The sequence below is a fragment of the Lepisma saccharinum genome, chromosome 10, assembly GCF_977018435.1.
Source record: "Lepisma saccharinum chromosome 10, izLepSacc3.1, whole genome shotgun sequence".
Classification (NCBI taxonomy): Eukaryota; Metazoa; Arthropoda; class Insecta; order Zygentoma; family Lepismatidae; genus Lepisma; species Lepisma saccharinum.
The window spans coordinates 42,545,942-42,571,419 of NC_139238.1; the positions used below are offsets into that span (position 1 = coordinate 42,545,942).

General features: G+C 38.5%; 1 protein-coding gene across 9 annotated transcripts in view; it reads left to right on the plus strand.

The window, feature by feature from the left end:
- Positions 1-25,478, plus strand: part of LOC145993886 (uncharacterized) — a 70,529-nt gene that overhangs the window by 19,286 nt on the left and 25,765 nt on the right. For all 9 annotated transcript variants that reach the window (XM_083129767.1, XM_083129766.1, XM_083129770.1 and 6 more), the window contains 5 exons: positions 754-830; positions 4,342-4,516; positions 8,487-8,546; positions 17,339-17,481; positions 19,490-19,585. In XM_083129767.1, coding sequence (XP_082985893.1) covers positions 754-830; positions 4,342-4,516; positions 8,487-8,546; positions 17,339-17,481; positions 19,490-19,585 — 551 coding nt within the window. The remainder of the gene's footprint in view (positions 1-753; positions 831-4,341; positions 4,517-8,486; positions 8,547-17,338; positions 17,482-19,489; positions 19,586-25,478) is intronic.

Here is a 25,478-nt window from a genome sequence, read left to right on the forward strand (position 1 = left end):
ATATTGGTGCTTTGCCACATGTGTAGTCACCGATACTGTTGTAACACTCACATTAAATTTCAGTGGAATCACCACAATGCAGAAGTATTAGTGACTACAAATAGCCTGTAATTTATCTCTGAATTCTGCCATTTTGTTATAAATACAAACACGTACATAATTCAAATGCTCTGGTTTTCTAAGTGAATGTCCAGACGTGCAGTTTCTTTCAAAGCATTACAGTCACCTGGTTACAAACATTAATTAAGGATGTTAATAAAGCATTCAAACATTCACCTTTTTAACTGACTTCCAGAGTAGTTAGCATAGCATGTTACAATGCCAGGGGTCCCAGGTTCAAATCCAGGCCTAGCCATGAGTGTTGTTTGTGCGTGTCCCTTCATCAATTTCATCACTCATCCTTAGGTTCACAATTAGCCAAAAGTGGCAGAAGACCACCAATAAACCAATCCATCAAGACATCAACGATTTTAAATCTGATCAGTAGAATATTGGTTATTGATAAAGTTTTACATCGATGATGTATTGGTATTACAAAAAATTTCATATCAATACATCCCCAAATTTTAGAAGCTATCGGTGAGATTTATGTTCAAAGGGGTGTCCAGGTCCATTCAGTCAGTAAGCAGACTGGTTAAATTGTTCTTCAGGGTCATTTATTAACATGAAATATTTTCTTAATGTTTATAACTACATAAAATATGTATGTTTTTCTCATTGATGTGTAATTTTTAACGTGTGCTCCTTCTTTAGTTATAGGGGTGGTCCTAGTCGAGGAGGTCCAAGAGGATTTGCTCCCCGTGGTGATGCTAGAGGTTCATTTGGCCGAGGTAGGAAAATTGCAAATAGTAATTATTGTATATACGTGATGAAATTCACAGTTTCGGTAACTTTTTCTTTCATAATATAGTTGCACTGAAAATGTAAATCAATTTCCTGTAGTCGTTTTGCAGATAATTTATTCCTAAATATTTTGTACTTAACTTACAAAACAATTCATGTAGATTTTACATTCTATGAAAGATAAAAAAACTTGAATCAAACAAAAAGTGCAGAGAAGTTTGTTTTTGTATGGGAATGTTCAGAAAAATGGGCAGACAAAAAAATTGCAGAAAACTGAATGTGTTTGGCAGTTAATAACAAGAACAAGAATAATACACTTTTAGTGAACTCAAATTTATTTGCTGTGTTGGTTGATATGGTGTTTTAAGGTCACTTTATGCACAGTAAGGCTAATCAGGACTGCACCTACAGTTAAAAGTGGAATCGAAACCACTATGTGCCTCCACCGGGTATCGAACCCGGGGCCCCCTTTGGAGGTGTCTCAATGCTAAAGTATTAGAAGTGGAAGTTCGAACTTTGAAACATTTCAGTTCCCTGTGAAAAGGAATAAGAGAGATAGCTGGAAGGATAGAGACAGGAAATAAAGATTTAAGTTCAAATTGTGTGATTTTTGCATTTGTATGAAATTGTGAAACACATATGAGGTAATCAAATGTAATAGTTGGACTTGAACAATTGTGTAGTGCTTTTAATTATTCTTATTCTGATGCTTCGTTTAAAGAGAGCATCTGTCTCTTGTCTTCAGGCAAACAATTTTTTTTTACCAATGTTTGGATGAAACCTGTAACAGACCTGTGATTTTAGCAACTAACTATTCTACAGTGTCCCCTGTACTAATTTTTGCTCCACGTATGCTACTAACTTCTAATTTTTGTATAGAGGGACCATATTTTGCTTGAATTCTACACTGGGATGACGTAAGAGTTGTGGGCCATTGCTATGGAGACTGCTTCTTTGATTTTTCCTTAGTTTCCAATTTGGTTATTTGTCCTACGTTACTCCACTGAATTCTGAGAAATTCATTCCATGAATGTTCGGCAATTTTTTACCTATCTGTTTCACCTTCTATCACTAGAAGGTGCCCTGATTTTCGTATGTAAGCTCGCCTGCATTCACATGGTATGCTGCGTATCAAGTTTTTACTACCTTGTATGGGATTTTCTGGTTTGGCGTTTGATAGTATGTTCTTAGTGTCATCTTACTGGTGAATGATATCCTAAGTTGGAATTTTGAACCAATTGTGCTTATCGTTAAAACTTTGCATGAGCAAAATTACTATCGGATTAAAAATTATAGATGCTCGAATTTGGACTGCACTTAAAATTTAACCAGTAGACCTACAAAAGAACAAGTTAGATCAAAATTTAGCTTATTCAATTCTGCGTTAATCTATGCTAGTCAATTTTATTTTAGAGTGTGCCTTCTAAAAATACGTTAGTTTTGCAAACGATCGCTATCTTTGATCGCAGACCGTGGCACACAGTGATTCTGTTGAACTGCGGAAACTGCCGGCGAGCACTTCGAGTAGTAGGACTACCCATTTTTAAGAAAACATTGTTTGGAAAAATTGAAAATAACGTTTTTTTAGAAATTTTGAAAACCTGAAAATTAATGATTGTGTTACTGCCTGCACCCTACTAAAATTTCATAACGATCCGTTAACCCATTTTTTATTTACAGAATTTGAAAGATAGTGATCGTTTGCAAAACTAAAAAAAACTGGCCCTTTTTTGTTCTCACGGTGATAAAAAATAGAAGGCATACTCGAAAAAAAAACTGGCTGCATAAATTAACGCAGAATTGAATGTTAAATTTTGATGTAACTCGTTTTTATATAGGTAAAAAAAAGGTAAAGTGCTCCCCTATGTTTAGCACCACGCCATGAAGCCGTATAAGGGGTGTGGGGGTAAAGCCCCACACTTTCTTGATCCGGTCGTGAGTAGGGGTGATGTGATCAGCATCATGCCCCTGACTGCCTTTACCCCCCAGGGTTTCCCCCAGGTACCCATGTCATTCGACGCTGGGTGGGCGCCCGGGGCCGCTTCCAACGTTTGAAAAGTTCCCGGATTTGAACAGGTCTATTGGTTAATTTTTAATTGGAGTCCAAACTCAAGTACCTATAATTTTTAATCCGATAGTAGTAATCATTTAAACCCAAAATTCATTTCTCATCATATTTTGCATGATTTCCAAGATACTAAGACTGCAAAAGCTCAGCCATAATATTCCACATATTATTTGTAAATACTATTTTGCTACTAGAGAAATAAATACTAGGGCTAATTCAATAGTAATGCTGATATATTAGTATCGGGAAATATAGGTTGGATTTTACTCATCAATATGAAGGGATACTTTATTCTGTACTAATATTGTGTAGAAAAACTTTGTGATTATGTAAGAGGTATTTTAATATTCTGATGTAATTCTTGAATATTTTGAAGGAAAACACTTATATTATATTTTAAAATAACTGGAAAAGTATGGGAATAATTGGTTTTGGCAGATTGAGTAGCAAACTTGTTACTGATTGAATTTCATAGTGACTGAATTGAATCTAGGACCTGTTTTTTTTTTTTTTTTTTTTTTTTTTTTTTTTTTTTTTTTTTTTTTTTGTGTCAGGGTCCTCAATCACCTAGAAATAGAAACCATGAGAAAATCAGGGAAAGCAACTTAGCAGTGAAAAGTTGGGGAATTTTGTGGTATTTACATCCTAGAAAAGTCAGTGAAATCGGAAGGATGAACTTCATCTATTCGATTAACGTGCAAAGTTGAAGATTTAACATTTATAAATTACTGAGCGATCCATTGAAGTCTAGACCACCGCATCAGTGTTCGCACTATCAGCACTGCAGACTGTCCGTGAATCAAGCATGCAAGTTTCCGTAACTGGTTCAAAGAGTGATTTATTTACAACATGGAACTTTTACACCCGGGAATCTTGTTTCAAATCTCCTTTTAACTTCATATGCCAATTGAGTTAACACATATGTATCATAAATAAATACATGTTGTGCAGTAGAAAACATTTGCTGAGTCATAACACTTTGGGGTTGAATACACTAGGAAAAAATACAATACGTAACAAGCACCCTATCACTTGACAGTCTCCAGAACAGGCCACACAATACAAAACAAGGACCCTTATCACTTCAGAGTCTCGTGTCTACTTTCAGAACGTCAGTAAAACTGGTTTCTAGCTCCCCTCGCCAGCTTACGTTAGTGGGTGTTTGAATGAAGATGTATAAAAAAAAATGTGTGTGCATTGAAGGTGACTAGTTGGGAACACCACCTTTTATAAATCTGGTAAGTAAATCACTTTTTAAAATAATTTTGGAAATTGTTCTGCGCTTGGTTCATCAACACTCTACAATGCTGACAAACGGCCACAAGTGTGTTGCTTGCTGATAGCGCAAGCACTGATGCAGTGGCCCATATTTCAATGGATCACTGTAGAAAAAGCTTTTTTGACAACATTTGTGATATTTTTTTTTAAAGGTGGAAGAGGTTTAGGACGAGGTGGTCCACGTGGTAGAGGAGGTGACAGAGGCCATGGAGGTGATAGGTATGGAGGCCCACCAAAGCGAGGAGGCATGGGCTCCCAAGGAGGCCCACCACCAAAGAGAGGCAGATTTGACTCTCAGGCACAGCCCAATGGATATGGGTCTCAAAGGTGAGTAGTAGAAATCATATTGAACTGCTATTGGCAGCTTCTAGCATCAGAGGTACTGATGTGTTACAGTTTCTGTACAAACTTCTATCACAGCATTTGAACTGACCTGTAAATCTTCAAGCTCTTGTAAACATAAGGGAAATAGACTTTAAAAAATTGGTAATTTAAAACAAATTAGCAATATGCTGAGAAAGTTTGGAATATTAACTGTAGTTGTGGCATTTGCACCGAATAAAGCAAATTGTAAAATTTCGCATGCACTGTCCTATGAACGCAAATAGGAAGATATGGAGGAAGGTTCCTACATATTCATGACTAGGGCCCGGATTCTCAGGTTTTAACCTATTTTGTTCTTTACTTGGTAATGTCACTATTCTAACTATTCTATCATATATTTTCGTTTTAGCCATTTCGTAATGAAGTACATGAATCCTATAGGATCCTAAAAAAGGCTAAATTCAACTTTTCAGCTTAATAAATGTAAAAAAAATAAAAAAATGCTGAAACCTTGTTTTGTTTAATCAGAGTTAGCTGTTAACTGTACAGCAATATGAAAATGTATTCTCTCTCTCTCTCTCTCTCACACACACACACAGAAGGGGGAATGGAAGTGAGAGATGGGAAAGGCATTATAAAAAAAAGGGAAGCAAAGTTGGCATTACAAAAGAAATAGCTTAATAATGACACGTTTTAATTTTTTATTATTTTCTATTTTCTAAAAACTGTGTTTTTTGTATGCTTTAAGTTTAGTAAACATGTAATATGTGAAGGTAAATGTGTTTGCAGTATTGATGCTCATGTAACTGCAAAGATTTGTGATTGATTTCAATAAAAATATGGGTAGGTAAAAAATCCTAAAAAGGGCTAAAGCCTAAAATGATGTCTTTAAAATCCTAAAGATTCGGGCCATATTCATGACCTCTCCCCCCCCCCCTCCTTTTTTAAGGTAATGTGATCAATGCCACATTCCAGCCATTTTTACTCCCCAGGTACCATTACAGGTTGGGTATTGGGGCTATCCACTGGAAGGAAGTGTCTTTGTGCAGACCCCTTTGTTTTAGTATGACGAACGCCCGGTTCGTAGGCCCACAGCCACAGTCATACACAGGATTTTTTTCACAATAGGCTGTAATTGAAAATGTGGATAGTACATAGCATCGTTCAAGGGTGACGGGATACCCAATAAAATATTTCGTATATTTTCCAAAATTTTGCCCCCAAAAACTGTGGTGCATATTATGCACTGAATAATTTGGACAGCCAACATGAAACCATGATTTTGTGACACTTGAATTGATTTTTCATGTTTACGGAACCCTATCATGTTATATATCATTGTAACGCTTAAATTCTGCAGTTTCTGAATATGGCAACAGTATTCCATTCAATATAGCGACACTAATGTACAATGCGGTTGAAATTAGCTCATCACAAAATGAAGGAACATTCTGATTTTTATGGTACTTTGGATGAACGAAAAGATAAGGAAGTAGAAAATAATTAAAATGTATACCTGACCAAATAATATTAAATATATATGGAGTGTGTAAATACCTTAATGGAATAAATCTTATGCTGCTAACTGCTAGTTTGAGGGTCCTGAATGTGCCTCTTATAAATGTTACGTTAGTCATGGAAAAAGTATATATTTTGAACTTTTTTTTTTTTTAGGGAAAAGTACAGAGGAAATGAGCGAAACCATGTACAAAAGTTTAAAGGTCATTTCCCACAATTTTTCATTTTGTAATGTAATGTTCTGCACTGGAAAGCAGTGCCGTTCTGGTGGAATTCGAGCATGCACCTCCTGTCACATGGGATGCATATCAGCGGTATTTGTTGAGCGAGAAATAATAGAAAATATCTTCCTGAGCACTGCAAATCCTACAACTAAGAAAGCCATTTCTTGAATCTGGATTATATACTGTGCATTATATACGAGATATAATTTTTTGTCACTTTTCTCCATCAAAAACTAGGGGCTGCATTATACACACACGTGCATTATACACTCGTAAATACGGTATACTCAAGGCAAAAATGTTAATGAGGTGTTATTCTAAGTGCAGGTTGTATTTACACCTTTAATTTTTTCGAGGTCGTAACGGATTTTCATTTGAAAATTTTGATTCTCAAAATTTCTGGACGAATTGTAGCCCCATCAGCCTCCTCCCATCCACTCTGCTTACACCAGTGCCCATGACATGTAGTTAGAGGGAGTTAACATTCTGTCATTACAAGATGGATTGATGTAACCGTGACACCAATTTGGATATGCCAGTGGCATAGAAAGTCGTCAGCTTCTGCTGCAACCACTGCCGCGCAGCATGTTGCACTTCACGGTCAGACGGGAAGTGCTGGCCAGACAATGCCTTCTTCATAGGGCGGAAGAGGTGATAATCAGAGGTTCTTCCTGATTGCGTCATCGACAACTTGGATCCTGATAGGCGTTGACAAATTCACAGGTCGTCCGAACCACACCTCGTCCGTGACACTGGTGCGAGCGGCCTTGAACCGCTGATATCCAATTTACATAAACAAAATCATCAAAAATGATTTTTTAAATAAAAATAATGATTTTTATCCACCCTGGTCATATAGGGAAGAAACGAAATGGTGTCTGGCAGTAGGATGTAAAATTCGAACAGAAGTAAAGAATCTTTCACAGATATCCCTTCATTAATTTCCTCAAGATCTGGGGTGCTCAAATTATTGGTTTCAAGCTGCCAGGCATGAAAATTGGAAGCTAATGATAGGCAGTAAACTCCTCAGTACTTAATCACTACAGGTGTGTGGAATCTTGAAAAGTGTACTGGTACCAGGAAAAAAATGTCATCCTGGTCCTGACTTCAGCAAATCATTTCCCATTTCGGGAACTTGTGTAGTTGAAAAGTTCCAAATGAAAGTGTATTAAAATGATTGTTCTAAGTGTTTTCTGCAACATGAGTGTTTTTAAATCATTATTCTCAATGTTTTCTGTGCTACAAGTGTTTGAAATTTCTTGAAATTAGATTTTTTTTTATTCCAGAAGGGCAAAAATTCGAGATTCTTAGTGTGTCAGGAAATTTTAATTTTTTCCCTCACCAAGAATTTCCCATTTTATTAAAGGAAATGACCATGTTTTTCTGTCCCAAACATCCAGATTTTAAACATGGAGGTTTCCTGTTCTGATCTGAAACATAATTGTAGGTATTCGAAGATTTATATGCTTTAAGTCTCTGTCTTGTGTAAGACACCAGTAGTTTCAATTAAATATGTACACTGAATCCTGGCACATTAAGGTTAGTTTATTTTCTATCTTAAACCAGTTGTCTATGACATTATAAATATTACTATCACCTGATCGTATTATGTTGTCAAATGGACGCACGGGAAAGAATTTCAGTTTGTTGCTTTAATTTTGGACATTTAGTATATAAATATGGCCAAATGCATTCTGGAATAATCCCGTATTTCTTGTATGTAGGAGACTTTTGTATAATGTATATATTTTTTCTCTAATTTTTGTTTTAATTTTATTCCTTTATCGGTCGATTAAAGCTTGATTCCTTTATACCGATCATAATTTGCTGAAGTCTCAAACAAAATGAGCTGCTTGGATAAATCTTCATTATGTTTCAATTCACACCTTGAAGAGTCTCGAATTCTGAAATGAGACCAATATTTCACAATTGGCATCCTCTTGTGACCAACCGAGATAATTTGTCACTTTATCTTAAAATTTACTACGTGAATACTATGAAACTTGAACAAGTTATGTATATTCACCTGAATATTGAATTTCATTAAATTTTGTAATATTCAAGTAATAAATGTTATGATATAATTGAATCTAGGATTGTCCTTAGAGGCATGCTAAAATTCATTATATGAATTTTAACTTACGTAAATGTGTAAACACAGACTCTTTTTGTTCGTTAAATATAGGATGATGATTCTTTTCCTGATTCTCGTCTTTTCTCTCTTAATTTAGTCAATATTCTGGAGGTTATGACAGTCACATGTATCCTGAAGCTGCAGAGAGTGCATACGGGTGAGTATTCCTCCAATTTTTAAATTTATTGGGTTGATGCATAAGTTCGTAGCATTTGTGTTTGGTATGGCAACACTGCAGTGTTAGGAGTTTGTTTATCGTATCGTAACATACCCTTCGGTGTATGGGATCGAACTGGTTTGATGTAGCTCACTGATCATTAATGCTCAATTCAGTGCAACCCCCTATTCATGGTAAGCTTGATGGTGAGATGCGAGAGATACTAACTGCATGCATATGAATGGCAAAACACAACACCTGAGTTTCAATCCCCCGAAGACTGGATCAACATGGCTATTGGAAAGGTATACCTGTCTCTGCTCAGCAGCTGAAGATCTGCGATGAGAGGTTTTGGTCATGACGGTACAAAAGAGTCTGACTTGCACTCACCTCAACATGTCTCACCCAACTCGTGCTCCTCTCTCCCTCTGCTAATCCTCGTAATTTACTGCTCGGTTGACTGACCACACAACCCCGTCGTCCTAGACCAATCCAATTTACTCAGTAATTCCGACTCAGTACCTATAGTGTCTTCCTTGATTGTTTACATCTGTTTACAATGATGGCGATCAAGGAAGCTCTGCAATGTCGAACAAGACATTCCTTAGATGTTTCTAGATATTTCCTGTCTGGAAAGGTGATGGCTAAATGTCTGGAATTTGGAGTTCTTTGTACTACATTTTCAAAGATTCTACAGATCGTTACGGTATAACCTTTAGCTGCCGGACCTCTTGCGTGCCTGTATTCTCGTTCATGCCGGTGCATTTTCAAGCATGCTCTTTCCAAACTTGCCATGAAGTACAAAAAAAATCTTAACTCAAGAACTAATTGTCGAAGACAGATGAAATTTGTTTTGGTTTCTTTATTAAAGCAGGACTTTTAGCGGAGATAACATTTATACAATGTGCCTCCCAATAATTAGTGTTAAACGAAGAAGAAGAAGAAAGTTGATTTTTTTAAAAAGTTGGCAAATGGCATCCACCCCCCCGTAGCCTCCTCAATAGACCGAACTGAATGAAAAATGTAGTATGTAGCAGTGGTACATTCCTACAACTGTGCAAACTTTCGTTTGAAATCAGACTGATACTTCTTGAGTAAAAAAAAAAAACTTATATAAAGCAGCAGTGTTGCCAGCTTCTGGACAATGTCCGGGATTTTGCTTATAGAATCAGCCCTATGGATGCTGGATGGACCAAATTTGTAGGGAAAAACGACAAAACACCACTCTATGAGGATATGTAATGCATGTGCCGCAACTTAGAAAAAAGAACTGAAAGGGTTCGGAAATTTTGCATAATTCTGAATTTTGGGCCTTTGCCCCTGCTTCCCCACCTGGACCCTTAATTTTCGGATGTTACTTAAAATCTTGCTTTTTACTCATTCTTACATTGAGAATTGAAATTGTTCAAAAGGATGCAGTAGTTCAACAGTTATGGCCTTTTATCTTAAATTTATCTCATAGAAACAAAGGGCTTTTTCAAATATCACTTGATAATAATAGTAACAATGGATGTATTGTTTTGTAATTACAGTATATAATATATTTATACGTAAACTAATGATCAAAAAGAGAGAACTGAAATACAGTGTATAGTTTTCAAGAAACGACACGTTAACAGCTGCCATGTTCTAACAGTTGGTTGGGACAAATTTTGACAATCGGGCCTTTACCCCCGCATCCACCCTGAATCCTTAATTGTCGGACATTGCTTAAATGTTGCTTTTTACTCATTCTTGCTTGTAGAATTTATTTTTTCAAAAAGATGCAGTAGTTTACAATTTTGAGCCACTTTTAGAAATCTATCCCATAATTACCTATAAATAATCAGTGTTTATCCATTTTTAGACTGTTTTTATGGATTTTTCCATCAGGATTCTAACGTAATGGTAGGAATAAGGCACCTACACATGTTCAGCTGCCTTAAATCACATTTTAACCTTTTTATCCATTTTTACCATACCTCTCGATCCATGTCTTGTTTGACGCAGTCAATGGTATAATTAAATTGGCATAGCCTATATACCTGATGAAGGGAGTAGTTACATCCCGAAACGTAGTTTCACGGAAATCATTTACTCACCAACGTAAGTACTTTTAGGTATTTTATAAAAGATTTTTTCTTTTTATATTGTACTGATAATTTATACTATGTGAGTAAGTCACACATGCATCAATATGAATAATTACCTATATTGCTGTAACTAAGGAAAACAAAAGAGTTTTTCCAACTTCGCTTATTAATAGTAGTAACAATGGATGTATTGTTTTGTAATTCGAGTATGTCATACCTCCGTATATATACTAAAGATCAGAAAGACAGAACTTAAATATTGTGTGTAATTTTTTTATGAAATTGAACGTTAATTGCTGCCGCGTGCTGCTGGTTGAAATATCGACCATCCGGCATTAAGGGATTCACATTCGACAGTCAGGTGGCTAAAGGTTAATGTTCATCAATTGGAGTGGCATTGTTGTGCTTGTAAATACACATTGAATTTTACAGATTTGAAGAAACTGTGTTATTTATGGGCTAATGAACAATAAGTGTCTAATGTGGGGAAAAAATTCTGACATTCTTCTGTCCGAGTTTAACAAAGGGGCAAAGGCAGCAGAGGTTGTTCCTTGTGCGGGGAGAATGACAATGGGGAAAGCAGGGAAAGAGAATGGTTTTGTCATTTCAAAGGGCATTTTTCACTTAAGCTCTTCTCCACGTTTGAGAAGACCATCTGGTTTAAACGCTTTAATCCATGAGGTTCCACATCAGTTGACTCGAGAATTAGTAAATGGGATGAACTGTGAACTTTCAACCATCGTGTAACATTTGCATTCCATGGGTAAGGTTCAGGATACCGCATGCTTTAAATTAAAACAACCAAATGAGCAAGTAGACCAGGAAGACAGCATCAAATGCTGCAACACGATAATGCACACCCACACTCCACTAACATGACAAAAGCTGCTATCCATGAGCTTGGTTGGGTAGTTATTTCACATCCTCCTCACTCCCTCTGATTTTGCGTGCTCAGATTGCTACCTTTTCAGCTCTCAATCCATCAGCTTGACGATGCTTTTAACCCCGAATTAACTGATTTCTTCAGGCGTTGAATTGAAAAACTGCCTCAGCGTTGGTAGACAGTCATAGACAATGAAGGAAAATGGAGGCACATAGTGGTTCGGATCCCACTTTAAACTGTAGGTCCAGTCTCAATTAGCCTTACTGTGCATAAAGTGCACTTAAAACACCAACTTAACTAACAATGAAGGAAAATATATTACTGATTAATTTGTCTTTTGTTCATCACAAATTAGTATAAAATAAAAATACTTTTGCCACTGTAAAAAAAATGCTATGAACTTATGCATCAATCCAATATTTTCCCTTAGATGACATTTAGTCCTTATTGTAATTGTGGCTGACTCTGATATCAGCCTGTATTTTCAGAACACTAAGTTGCTGACCAAGGCAGTTGATATATATATATATATATATATTCGAGTATGTCATACCTCCGTATATATACTATATACTCTGTTCACCCTTCACCCTAAGGGCACCTGCCACTCATCCAACCTAATTTACACCCTCATCTGCCAAATCTGCGGCAACTTCTACATAGGCGAAACCTCCACCCCCTTGAACCTAAGGATTAATAATCACCGTTCCTCCACCCAAAACTCCGATTTCACTGTTGCCATCCACACCAACAGCCATAATACCACCTTCAATAACTGCTTCCGTGTTGACATCATCCATCTTTCACCCCCCCCCCCCCCCCGCTCTGACACATCTTTCCTCAGGCGCTGGGAAAGGGCCTACATAACAGGCACGCACGCCACTATACCCCCCGGTCTCAACCTAGCCAACCAGTAACCCTTTCCTCTCCTCCCCAAAATTACCCACCCACCTTACAGTAAACACTGGTGAAAGTACTTCTCGTCATCTATCAACTGTTTCTGGCAACACTGATCGTAGAGACGCTGCGGTCAGTATACTTGCCTCTTCGCTTAGTAACGCCGATCTTTTTTCTTCAACTTGAAAATGCGACAGATCGCGAAATATAGAATAATTCCTCTTCGTGTGGTAAGTGTTTACTGTCTCCTTCATCATTAGTGTGAGTGTGTGTGTGTGTGTGTGTGTGTGTGTGTGTGTGTGTGTGTGTGTGTGTAAAAATCAAATAAGGTAAAAGGAAACACTCACCGGACAGTAGGAAAATTCAAAATTTTCGCTAATTTATAGCATCATCGGTGTGAGAAGAAACAGAAGACGGAACCGGAAGTTGGGGTCCTGCAGAGTTGCCAGGTCCCCATTGAAGAAGAAGCGGTGCGTAGAACGAAAAAAACACTGTTTCGTCACCAGGCTCGTCGTAAACTGTGAGTGTGTAGGATGAGCTGGGAGGGTGGGTGAGGGTTGCGCATTACTGGGTGGCCTTGTTCAGGCCAGGTGGAGTGGTTGCACTCATGGCCGATATATAGGCCCTCTCCCATCTTTTGCGAACAGAGGTGTTGGCTGGTTGGGGTAGGAGGTGGATGATCGCTACCCGGAAGCAGTCGTTGAAACTGATGTTGTGGTGGTTGGTGTGGACGGCGACAGTGAAGTCCAGGTTGTGGGTGGAGGAGCGGTGGTTATTGATGCGGAGGTTGAGGGCCGTTGATGTTTCCCCCAGGTAAAAATCACCACAGATGTTGCAGGTGAGGATGTAGATAAGGTTTGAGGCATGGCAGGTCCCTTTGGGATGGAGGGTAAATTTGCCAGTGGCCATGTGCACCTGGAGGGTGTGAGAAGTGATGAGGATGGGGCAGGTCTTGCACCTGGGTCGGTTGCATTTATGGGCAGGGGGGTGTTGGATGTGTGGTGAAGGAGTGTTGTGGACCAGGATGTTTTGGAGGTTAGGGGGGCGTTTGAAAACCACCCTGGGTTTGTCGGGAAATATGTTTTTGGTTTCGGGATCACTGTGGAGGATTGGGAGAAGAGAGTGCAGTGTGTGCCTGATTTTGTTGAGGTGGGGATGATATTGGGTGATGAGTGCAGGTGGGTTGGTGGCAGCAGGTTTCTTGGTGGTAGTGGTATGTGAGGCAGCTCGTGATATTTGCTTGGTGACCAGGATGGAGGGATATCCACGGTTAACCAGGGCCTGGTGTAGGCGGAGGTTATAATTCTGGCGGGAGGTGGGTGAAGTGTTCAGGCGCTGTCCCCTGAGGGCCAGAGAGAATGGAATTGCTTTTTTGGTGTGGAACGGGTGGGAGCTGGAGAAGTGTAGGTATTGCATGTGGTTGGTGGGTTTTATGTGGATGGAGGTAGTCAGGTGTCCTCCCTCGATGTGCACGTCCACATCCAGGAAGGTGATCTGGTTGGGGGAGTGTGTCCAGGTGAATTTTAGGGAACGGAAGTGGTTAAGTTGGTCCAGGAAGGCTGACAAGGATGGTTCTCCATGTGTCCAGAGCATGAAGATGTCGTCGATGAAGCGGAGCCAGAGGAGGGGTTGGAGGGGTTGGGTAGCCAAAAACTCTTGCTCAAGTTGGCCCATGAAGAGGTTTGCATAGGATGGGGCCATTCTGGTACCCATGGCTGTACCTCGGATCTGTAGGAAATTTTGGTTTTCAAAGGTGAAGTTGTTACAAGTGAGGACAAGGTGGGCTAGGTGGGTCAGGAAGTTGGTGCTGGGGTTGTGAGGTTTGGGTCTGCTATTGAGATAGAATTCTATGGAGCGGAGGCCATGGGAGTGAGGTATGTTGGTGTAGAGGGAAGTGGCATCAATGGTGGCAAGGATGGTATTTGGGGGCAATGGCGGGAGGGTGCTGATTTTCTGGAGGAAGTGGTTGGTGTCACGGAGGTAGGAGGGCAGAGCTTTCACAAGAGGCTGGAGATGGGAGTCAACAAAGGCTGAGATTCGTTCTGTAGGTGAGTTATAGCTGGACACAATGGGTCTGCCAGGGTTGCCAGGTTTGTGGATTTTGGGCAATAGATAGAAGGTGGGGGTGCGGGGATTGTCGGGTATTAACATGGCGGTGGTACGAGCTGTTAGGCCTTCAGGTGGGCCGCGGGTGTGGATGAAGTCCTGGATTTTGTTGAGGTGTTCGGCGGATAGGTCAACTGTGGTGGGTTTGTAGGTGGAGGGGTCAGCCAGCTGGCGGTTGGCTTCCGCCAGGTAGTCTTGAGAGTTCAAGACCACCGTGGTGGACCCCTTGTCAGCTGGGAGGATTTTGATGTTGTGGTTGTTGGGGAGGTCTCTGAGAGCTTTCTGTTGGGGGGGATTGAGGTTAGGTTGGTTGTGAAAGTTATTTAAGAATGAGCTGTCAGAGGTGGTGGAAATGATGGCAGTGATGTATCTTTCCAAGGGGTGGTTGGTGGGCAGGGGGGGTGGATCTTTGGAGGAGGGTGGGCTAAATTAACACTTAACAGGTAACGTTTCAACCCTGTTACAGGGTCTTCCTCAGACGAAGAACTAAACTAAAATGATGAAATATACTACACACAGAAAGATTACATACACATAGCAGGGTGACTAGCCACACAACAACAAATCAAGTTGACAGTCCTTATCTAGGAAGATTTCTGCAAAGGAATTAAACATATCACCTCTTAACAGTTGACTAATGGGTCTACAACACTGACAGGTGATTGACAGGTCAAGATTAGCAAGAGTCTAGAACCACCTGTTTACCACTCACCCACCCCTCCTGCCTTTTTGGATATGGATGAATACCTCCTCCTCTGGTTTCCTTCTTTTCTCTTCTTTCTTCCATGTTCATTCTTCTTTTTCCCTCATTCCTTTTCTTCATCCTTTCAACTTTCTCTAACACACTCTTCCATTCCCTGTTTATCTTGAGTCCTCCATTCCAATTCATGATGTCTTCTCCTTTCTTTTCTATTTCTTTGGCCTCCTTCCATTTTCTCACTAGTTCTCTCTTCTCTTTTCCTATTTGCCTAGCTGAATCCCATTCAACTTCATGTCCTGTTTCTCTAGTGTGTTTGAATATGGCATTCTTGTCTCTCTTCAATCTCACATCATCCATGTGTTGCTTTAACCTGACTTTAAGTCTCTTCTTCGTTTCCCCTATATATACACACTTTCACATCCTCTGCACTTCACCTTGTAGATAATCCCTTCCTCTTCTTCAAATCTCTTTTCTTCCTTCTTCTTGCTGGCTATACTTAAAACAGTGCATCCTCCCTTCCTGTAAGTTCTAATACCCACATTCTTCAGCACTTTGCATATCTTCCCTGTGGCCTCTACCATACTTCTCATACCAAACCATCTCTCTTTTTCTTCCTTCTCTTCCAGTCCTCTCTTTTATCTCTTTCCTTCTTCTGTTGATGTTGTGTCTATCTTTCTTTTCATAGCCATTCTCTTCTAGTTGTTCCCACAGGCTATTAATCTTGGTTTCTTCTTCCCTTTTCTCTGTGCATATCTTCTTTATTTGGTCTTCCATGTTCCTTATAAAATTATGTTTAGTTCCATCACCCACATCACTTCTTTTATGGCAGAACACTCCTGCCGAACACTTCTTTTGATACCATGTAGTCACAATCCCCATTCCTCTCTTGTTTTTCTTCTCAATATCCAAGAAATTTAATGTTCCTTCCTGTTCCGTTTCGAGCTCAAGGAATATCCCTGCTCTCTCATCTTCTATATCTTTAACAAGCTTACTCAGCTGCCTTTTTGTTCCCTTCCATATCCCAAAACAATCATCCACATATCTACAAAACAGACTTAACTTATCTCCTCCTTTCACTATCACTTCCTTCTCCCATTCATTCATAACTAATTCTGCCAGCACAGGGCTCAAGCAAGAGCCTATATTCAGACCTTCACTAATCTTGATGATTTTACTCCCCACTCTGCTGTAGCCATTGTCCCAAATGGTTTCTAGTGCTTGTACCGCTCTCTCACTATCCCATTCTCCTATAATGTTTTTCCCCACTTTCTTCCTCACTATATCCACTACGTGTCCCCTTTTGATGCTCGGGAACATGCTTCTCACGTCTAGGCTATTTTCATATTAACATTGCCTGATATCAGTGGCAGCATTATGTGAAACTGTCTGTACAGATTTATTTTCACTACTTTCTCATATACACAATTTCAATGTTGAATTAATGAAGAATGTGCATTTTGCATAATTCCTCTGATGCAGTGATGTAATCAGTATTTTCCCTTGGGACATTATATAACTGCTATGAAAGAGCTCATAGAAAGAGGTTTTTTAAACCCCAATTGGACTTTTTTTAAGCTGCCACCTACCCACTTGTCCACTGTGTTTGTAAACCTTAGAACTACTCAGAAATTTCTGCTTTTAAATATACCTCAATAGCCTCTTGCAAAGTTAGGATTTTTTTATGAATAAGAAAACTTTTTTTTGCAAAAAAAAAAAAATAAATAAAAGGTCTTATAATGGCAAGTGGTTTGGAACGATTGTTTATTGTACACTAAAAGTGCTTTTTTCCCTCTCCATAAGGGAATTATAGAAATATTATAGAAATAATAATGTTATGGAAGTATTTCAGTATTTACAATATTCAAAGTTCATTCCTATTATACTGTCTTTTTCTTTTATTACCTATGATTGTGTCTTCGAAATTAAAATGCTTCGACAGTTTTTGACACCTATAAATTCCAGCTCTAGTAGTAACTATAAAGGAAAATTGAAGTTTTTTCCTACTTCAGACAAAGTGTGTGTTTGTTATAGACTTGACAAAGGCTGCATTTGATAGTTGGAAGCTTTTTTTTAATCCTAATTACCATGGGACTATATTTGACTATACAGGTGATTTCCATACTCTCTCTTACAGTGGAGGACAGTCTTATGGTGGATATCAGACAAGTAACTATGGGGATTATTCACAAGGATACTCCACTGCAGGGTCCGATTCGAGAGGGTACTCCTCAAATCCAGGCTACCCACAGGAAAGCTATCCACCTTACAAACAGCCAGGTGAGGGTGTACTTTTAGTAAATAAGTTTGCTAGGTAATACTTTTTAGGATACGTTGTATCACTTTGTTCTGAAAGGAGCATATTTGTAGCAAGAAAATCAAATAAGGGAATTCACAAGTGTTTTCTATTCTGAAATTTCTCTGATGTTTCGGTCCTATTCCCAGGAGATTAAAACAAAAATTACACACACGAAATGGGTTAACACATATGGAATAGGTAAAAAGTTTAAAATCTTCAGGGGCTGCTAATTCCAACCTTTCTAATTTTAACCTTTTAAACTTTGTACATTTTGCCCTTGTTTGGTGTGGCATTTACATAAATGGTGTCACATAAAAGTATGAGAAAATCAACAAATAAGTACAAAATTGACCTAGAAAAGCTACCAGTACTTTTACTTAAGAGTTGTAGTTCTCATGGCTTTACACACACCTAAGGCTAGTGACCTTCCAAATGAGTGACACTTGGCTCTTATCACATCTAGGAGTGAGTTGTCAAACTAACTTGTTAAAAACCACACAAACAGCACGATATGAGTCACTTTAAAAGTTTGTCCAAGCTTTCGACTCCATCTGTGAGTCATCATCAGATCAGGGCTGGTCGAGAGACAGCAAAGAAGACACGGTCGAGGTTCCGACAGCTACTTGCTGTGTCTGCTTGGAGATGGTGTTGTGCTCTTGCAGTGTTGGTAAGTTCCTGGTTGTTACAATCGATGGCTGAGTAGGATGGGTTTTTCACTGTGCTATACCATGATATATATATAGGGATTCCCACATAAATTGTCATTGAGACTGGGATGACTCCGAGGTGGAGTCGAAACCTTGGACAAACTTTTAGTGTTTTGTATCGTGCTGAAAGAGTGACCTTCACACTTCAAATTCCCTTGGTGCTGTGTTTGAAGCTGAAAATGAAACTAAAGAACAACATGTCTATAAGTTACATATAAGTACAGGGCTATTTATTTTTGACACCCTGTATATTTTAATCATGAAGGAAAAACAGAATACTGGAAATGACAGAAATTTCAGAAAAGAAACCATTCATAAATGTATTTTCTAATTGACAAAATGAGGAAATTTTCTTACTGGTTATGCAAACATTCTAAAAACTGTAGCACACGTATTATTCCTTCAAGTAGTGTAAAATATGAAAACAGTGCGACTGCTTATAAAAAATTCTGCCACAATCAACTTTTGCAGGTCATATTTTATATATATAACAGTTTCACTCCTTTTCTAGAATGAAACCAAAACTTTTGTCACTTACTAATTAAGACTATTGAATGAACATTTTTAAATGTAATCTGTAGAATATTTGTTATTGGTATCAAAATTTTTATATCAAATAACTTTATCAGTATCAGCAATGGAAACTTCATATCAATCCATTCCTACTATTTGTCTCAATCTTGACATGCAATATTAGACATGCTGCTGATCTGGAATTTCAGCAAAAACCAGGAGATTTAAAAAAAATACAAATCAGGGAAATTTAATTTCTTACATAAATATGATTCAGTATTATTACCAAAAATATAATTTATTTACGTGTCAATTTGAGAGGCCCATTCATAAAAGCCTGTTTGCTTCAAGCCTAGTCAGTAGACAAATAAAGTACATCTTTGCTATGTATATCTGTGTGTGTGTGTAACTGTTATTTGCTAGGAATATAAATCAGGGGAATTTGTTTTGCAAACTACAGAGAATGAATGAGTAATATATTATAAGGGTTGAGCCAATACCGATGCTGATACTCGTACAGATTTACACTAATAATTTGTTTGTGCCAAATAGCTGCAAAATAAGTGTGGTTGAATTTTTACGTACCCCGTGAAAGACCAATGTCACAGAAAAGTATCGACTGGAATTGGTAGATGAATTCCGATACATCTGTATCGGCTCAGCCCTAATAACCTTGAGAATGAGTCTAAAAACCTGGAATTTTTTCTGTCACTAATATAGCCCCCAGAATTTAGTATATGATGGTGAGAGCTCTTTTTTTGTGTTTTAGGTCAAGATGCTTATGGAGGGTATTCCAGTGCTGGCGGCTACAACACAGGCTCTGGCTATGATGACAGAGGCTATTCAACTGCACCCAATTCTTATGGTAAGTGATCATGTTTTAGGTTAGTTATTGTTACTTAAGATGTTCAAAATTAAGTGTCCCAAGTTGTAAAATCCAGCATGGTCAACAGATTGACTAATTTTCATGCCAAATAATGATTCTGGATTTGAGTCCTGGCCTGGATATTGGTCTTCTTTGCGAGTATCCCCCCCACCAGTTTCATCAAATCATCATTCTTCCCCATCATCCCGATTAGGCAGAACTGTGAGAAAAGTGACGTAAAATTAGAAAAATACATGTTGCCCACCCAACGTCGTATAAAGTGGGTACCTGGAAGAAACTGGGTGGGGGGAGCATAAAGGTGGGGCCCTAACTCCACACCCCCTATACACCTTCATGGTGTGGTGCAAAGCACATGGTGTGCTTTACTTAACTGTAATGCAGTGCGTGCAACATCCAGATTTGCTTCATTGACTTGGTGATTTACTTACTTGAGTGGCATGATCAGTAAAATATACTCGCTCTAGGAAACTCATCCACTATCATGGTGGACATGAACGATGCAGACAACACAATCGCACATCAATTCAACTAAAATGCATGCAGTGATAGCTAGTGCTAATATAATTGATTCAAACCATTTACCAAATAGAAAGTAGTTAGTAGAACATTTATTTGTAATGAGGATGGTGGCAGTGGCCACTGAAATTAATAGAACAAAGAAGAAAAAACAGTTTCACTGATAAAGTGAATACTAGTTTCTCCCTATTTATCTACTACCGCGTCTCTCTTCTCCTAATTATGAACTTCAGTTTGTTGGAGAAAAAAAATCTACATTTAAACAACATGGTTATTAGTAGAGCCCGGAAGTTTGGCAAAATGCCTCTTTTTATCTACTGGATATATTGATAAAATTTTTCCGGATATACGTTTTTTATGTTGTTTCGAATGTTTTAGAAGCCTTTTCATTTTGCCTATTTGGGACCCCACTGCCTATTTTTAATTATAATGCCTTTTTTTTGCCTTTTTCAATGAAATTGGACCCTTTTTTTAAAAACAAAGTGTGTATATAAATTATTTTTCTCCCAAAAAACGTTGTTGGCATTTATTTTTCTTCTGTTTATTATGTGAATAATTTTCGCTTTATTTAAGTAATATTAAACTCACGCATGTTTCAACATTGCTGAAGGAGAAAAGTGTGAGAGAAAAGTATTTCATGCTGAGTTAGGATATTGGCTTTCGGTTAACATTTCCTTGTGCATGATTGACTGCTGAAAACCTGTTGCAGAACATCTGCACAATTACGTCATCATGTCCAGCGTCCGTGTCAGGACGTTATTGACAAGAAACAGCACTAATGCCCAAGGGCCTTTGCATGCATTCCAAAATCAAATTCTCTATCTTTAGTTTAGTTCTGCACCTTGGAGGGAAACGATCGTGTATTTGTCATCATGCCGAAATTTAGTGTGCCATTAAGTGGTAAGTTACATGGTTACGTGCGTGAATTTGGTGAAAATTGAAATGCTCTTCCCAATGTAGATTTTAACATTTTGCCAGAAATTATAGATAAAAGTAAGCGACTTCCAAATGTGCCCTTTTTTTTTGTTTATTTTGCCTTTTTTTCATTTTTAGTGCCTATTTTCCACATTATAAATGCCTTTTTGCCTGACTATTTTAACGAAAATACCGTATTTACGCGTGTATAATGCGCACTTTTTTCCAATATTTTTGCCCTTCAAAACTATGGTGCGTATTATGCACGGAATAATTCGGACAGCCAAAATGAAATCACGCATTTTTTTTTCACTATGTCACTGCGTATAACATGTATATATCTACAGATTGCCTTTCTTTAGCAATAATAAGTTTAAAAAATAACTTTTTAATGCGAAATGGCCGTTTTCCATGAGTTGTCACTTAGTAATGGAAAGTTTTGCGACATCGAGAAAAGCAGCACCCGTTCTGGCGGCATTCAAGCACGTGCCTCCCGACACACGGGAGACGTATCAAGCGGTATTTTTCGCGGGAGAAAGAACTCCCACAAAAATTGTTTTCGCCTTAGACATGGTCATGAACAGAGATCAGGCGAAAAATACGTTTTTTGCACTCATTCCCTTCAGAAGCACTCTACCGCTCGCAAGTGGGTCTGATCTAAAAATAAACACCAGACCACGCTTCAGTTATATCCAATAGCACTTGACCTCTGCCCTCCCCTCCCCCAAGCGTACCAATGTTACCCGCAGCCGACGGGCTGCTACACAACATGCCAGGCTTGTTTTGCCATTGTAATTTCGTTTGCTCTTGGATACATGAGAAGAGATCGAATATGCTTGGATGTTATTTTAAATCTACTTTGTAGCGTACAAATTTCGGTAATCGCTTTCATTCAAAACGTATTCTTTGTTCCCTGTAACACTTCATAAAGAAGTGAAACTGTTATAGATAATCAAAGCCACATATGCCAACTAAAGATCGTCAACACTCTTAATGCATTTTCATCCAGGTTTCCGCAAAAGTTCACTTCGATCTTACTTGCATCATAACTCCCGTTTACCACTTTCTACATTTTCATGACTGTGCCCATATCCTAATATTTGCCAAAAGTGTTCCGTTGGCAGAGTGACTTCTCCCTCTTTTCTTCTCAGCAAACGTTTAGGGCGGACGGGAGGGGGCAATGCCGATTGTCTTCTTGCTCGTGTGTGCACACAGGCTGATTACAGGCAAGGGTGGAAGTGGACCGCTCTTTCTTTCCTTTGACTTCTAAAATGGTCAACCAGTTCTGGATGCATTCTTGAAAACGAACAAAAACCATAGGACAAGTATAAAAAAAAATATAAAAAAAATCCCCCCCTACCCAGCTTTCTCCGCCACTGGTCTGTACCGCAATGTAATAATTGCAGAATTCAGGTCCTATTTTTTTCTTTTTTTAATGCTATTGTATTGAAATATTGCCCGTATTATTGTCTGTTGCAAGGTAAAACGTAAAGAAAGGGTTTATTCTTTCTTCTTCACACAGCTGATAAAAGTTCAGCCTTCGACAGTTGCGTTATCTTTGAAATACGGAGGATTTTCCCTGACCACCTGTTGCTCGAACTTCCAGCCGGTCGCCTTGTTTTTACGCTGCAACTGGCGCCAGTGTTTTGTCTAGCGTCTGCGAAGTTGTCGCTTGTGGATAACAGCAATGACTCATCCAGCGCGAAGGCAAGTCATTGTTTGGTATCTCGCAAAGCTGTTTTGATTTGACGATAACGAAATTCGAACTTCAGAAAGAAAAAGAAGAGTTAAAACAACTTCATGTTCTGCACCTTTATCTTCAGAACCTCAATGTGTAAGCTGCGAACGATTTTTAAAAAAATGCTCAATGTATAAGCTGACACCGATTAACGTGAGAGTAAATAAAGATCTCCCATTTTGATATCTGAAAATGCGCAGGTTTCATAAAGCTTGTTTTGAGTTCATTTTATGCTTTTGGGCTAATCGGGACTAAATATACAGTTTCACTTTAGTGAAATCTAATTCCAAACCGAAATGATTATCGAGTGCGACACTGTTCAATGTGCCTTAGAATACGCATTGGGTGCAAATAGATCGCAAGTTGCCCGTTTCCGTTTTTAAGGCTGGCTTACAATGCAAGTCGAGGAAGAGGAAGGACTGCTCCCTGGAATGGGGGAGGGGGTGAATTAGAAGTTGGTCGAAGGAAGGAAAACGTGACATTTTTACAACGTATTTTACACAGCCGAACCAAAACGAAATTTACAGCCCCTTTTTTTTGTGCCTAGAAAGGTGAGATCTTCCGAGAGATCGTATCTTACCAGTTCATCTTGTAACAGACAATGCTCTAGTAGACCCGTATTAAATCCAACATTCATTCTGCCCGATTATCTCCTAATAATCGTTTTTGGTGCAAATTCCAATAACAACCCCTTCGAAATAACTACCTTTTACCTGGGAACTATGAAAGGTCGTTGTATCGAGAGTTGACTGTAACAAATATGAAGGTAAAATAATTACGTCAACACTTACCAAATAGAAATAATTACTGTATATTTACTGCGCTATTGCGGCTTGACTCACGTAAATAAATAAATAACGTTTACACTTAATTTCGTCATTCACTCCCAGTTACTAATACAAGCAGTCTGAAATGTCCTCACTTCCATCCATCTTGTTCGATATTCCCGTTACCTTAAAACTTTTGATCATCATTTCAAGGGAGATGGAGTTCCATGCCTCAGGAACCCATTCACAAACAATCGGTAGCGACGCACGTTTCACCCTCCCGCTTGATGCGAGTTCATGCTGCCTTGATGTCAGCCATCTATTGTAAGCATCACGCACTGCGACCTTGAACGGGTGGTTGATAACTTTGCTCCCTCCTCTCCTATGAAAAGCCCAACATCTGGAAGTTCAAGGTCGCGTGGTGAATGCATCAGCTACGAAAGCAAGGAAAAGATCGTTTTTATGATCTACTGATTAATTTTAAATGAAATACGTAAATGTTAGTCAGACGCTAAGGAAGCCATTTCTGGAACCTGAATTGTACTGCGCATTATATACGAGATATATTTTTTTGTTGCTTTTTCCCATCAAAAACGAGGGTGCGTATTATACACGCACGCGCATTATACACGCGTAAATACGGTAAATGCCTGAACTTCCGGGCTCTAGTTATTAGTATTGCATAATTATTACATATTGTGTGTGTGTAAAACACACAGGGCTCTGTCATGAACCACCCACAAAATTTGCCATTGTAGAGAACAAGGCTAACAACTTTTTTTGCTTGTTGAGGTTATGAGTGCTCTTTTATTATGTTTGTCTTCATTGTTGCTCCAGGCATTTATTTTTCCCGTCATATATTAGCATCATATTAGTACATTCTTAAACAGGATCATGCTAGCAGAGAAGCAGTCATGATGGAACCCAGATCAGAAGTGCAAGGCCCTGTGTGGTAGCATGTATCATGTGGCCCTAAATGGCAGCTGTACCTTTCAATATTGTTTTCAGAATTTCATTGGAAAGTAACCTGTATGTGGTATCCACAAGGTATATGTCTTTCTGCTAGATCTGCCTCAGGAGCATCTACATCTTTATACTTTTCCATCAACAGTAGAAGGCTGTATATCCTGTGTATCCTACAGTATGAATCGTACACTATTCACTATAAGAATCCAATAATTTCCATGTAAGCTTCTTTGTAAAATTTCGCATCCAATTCATAACATTTCCGATCTCAATTTGTTTAGCACACAAGACACTCGCTGATTATAAGTATTTAATTAACCTAACTTGGTGATAATGGCAGTGTCGATCGAACCTATTCTTTGTTTGACACCTAACTGAACCTAATTTAAATCCATGATGAGAAATCTGCATGCTATTTTGTATTATTTAAATGCAGGAGCATGGATTAGATTTACTTCTTTTTGGATAATAGGTAATATCTCTTAACATTTATTTGGTCAATCAATTATTGTATACTACCTTCATTGAGACTCTAAGTTCAAATGGAAACTTGATGGAATTCAATAGAGAACAGCCACAAAGAATTTAAAATTTGCATCCAATTACCAAACTATTTGTGTCCTTTGGTTGTTGTATCATATCAACATGTTTGTGAAGCCCCATGCTGATAAAAAGGTTTGCTATTGCTGTAAGTGTTTCAATGCAAAATCAAAGGAATATTTTAAATAATTCAGGTTGCATAATTTTATTATTTTTTGAGGGGTCATAGGGAGCTCCCACAGGAAAATTGACAAGTGACATGCGACATGGGGTTTTTACACCAAAGTGGGAAGTGACACCACCTGGTGTTCTTTGTGAGATCCGCGTCAATTTCATGTACTCATCGCTTATTCTGCACCAAAAGTGGCAGAAATGCAATAACAAAAATAGAAATACAAATGCATGCTGGAATGGGCATTTTTCTCTCCAG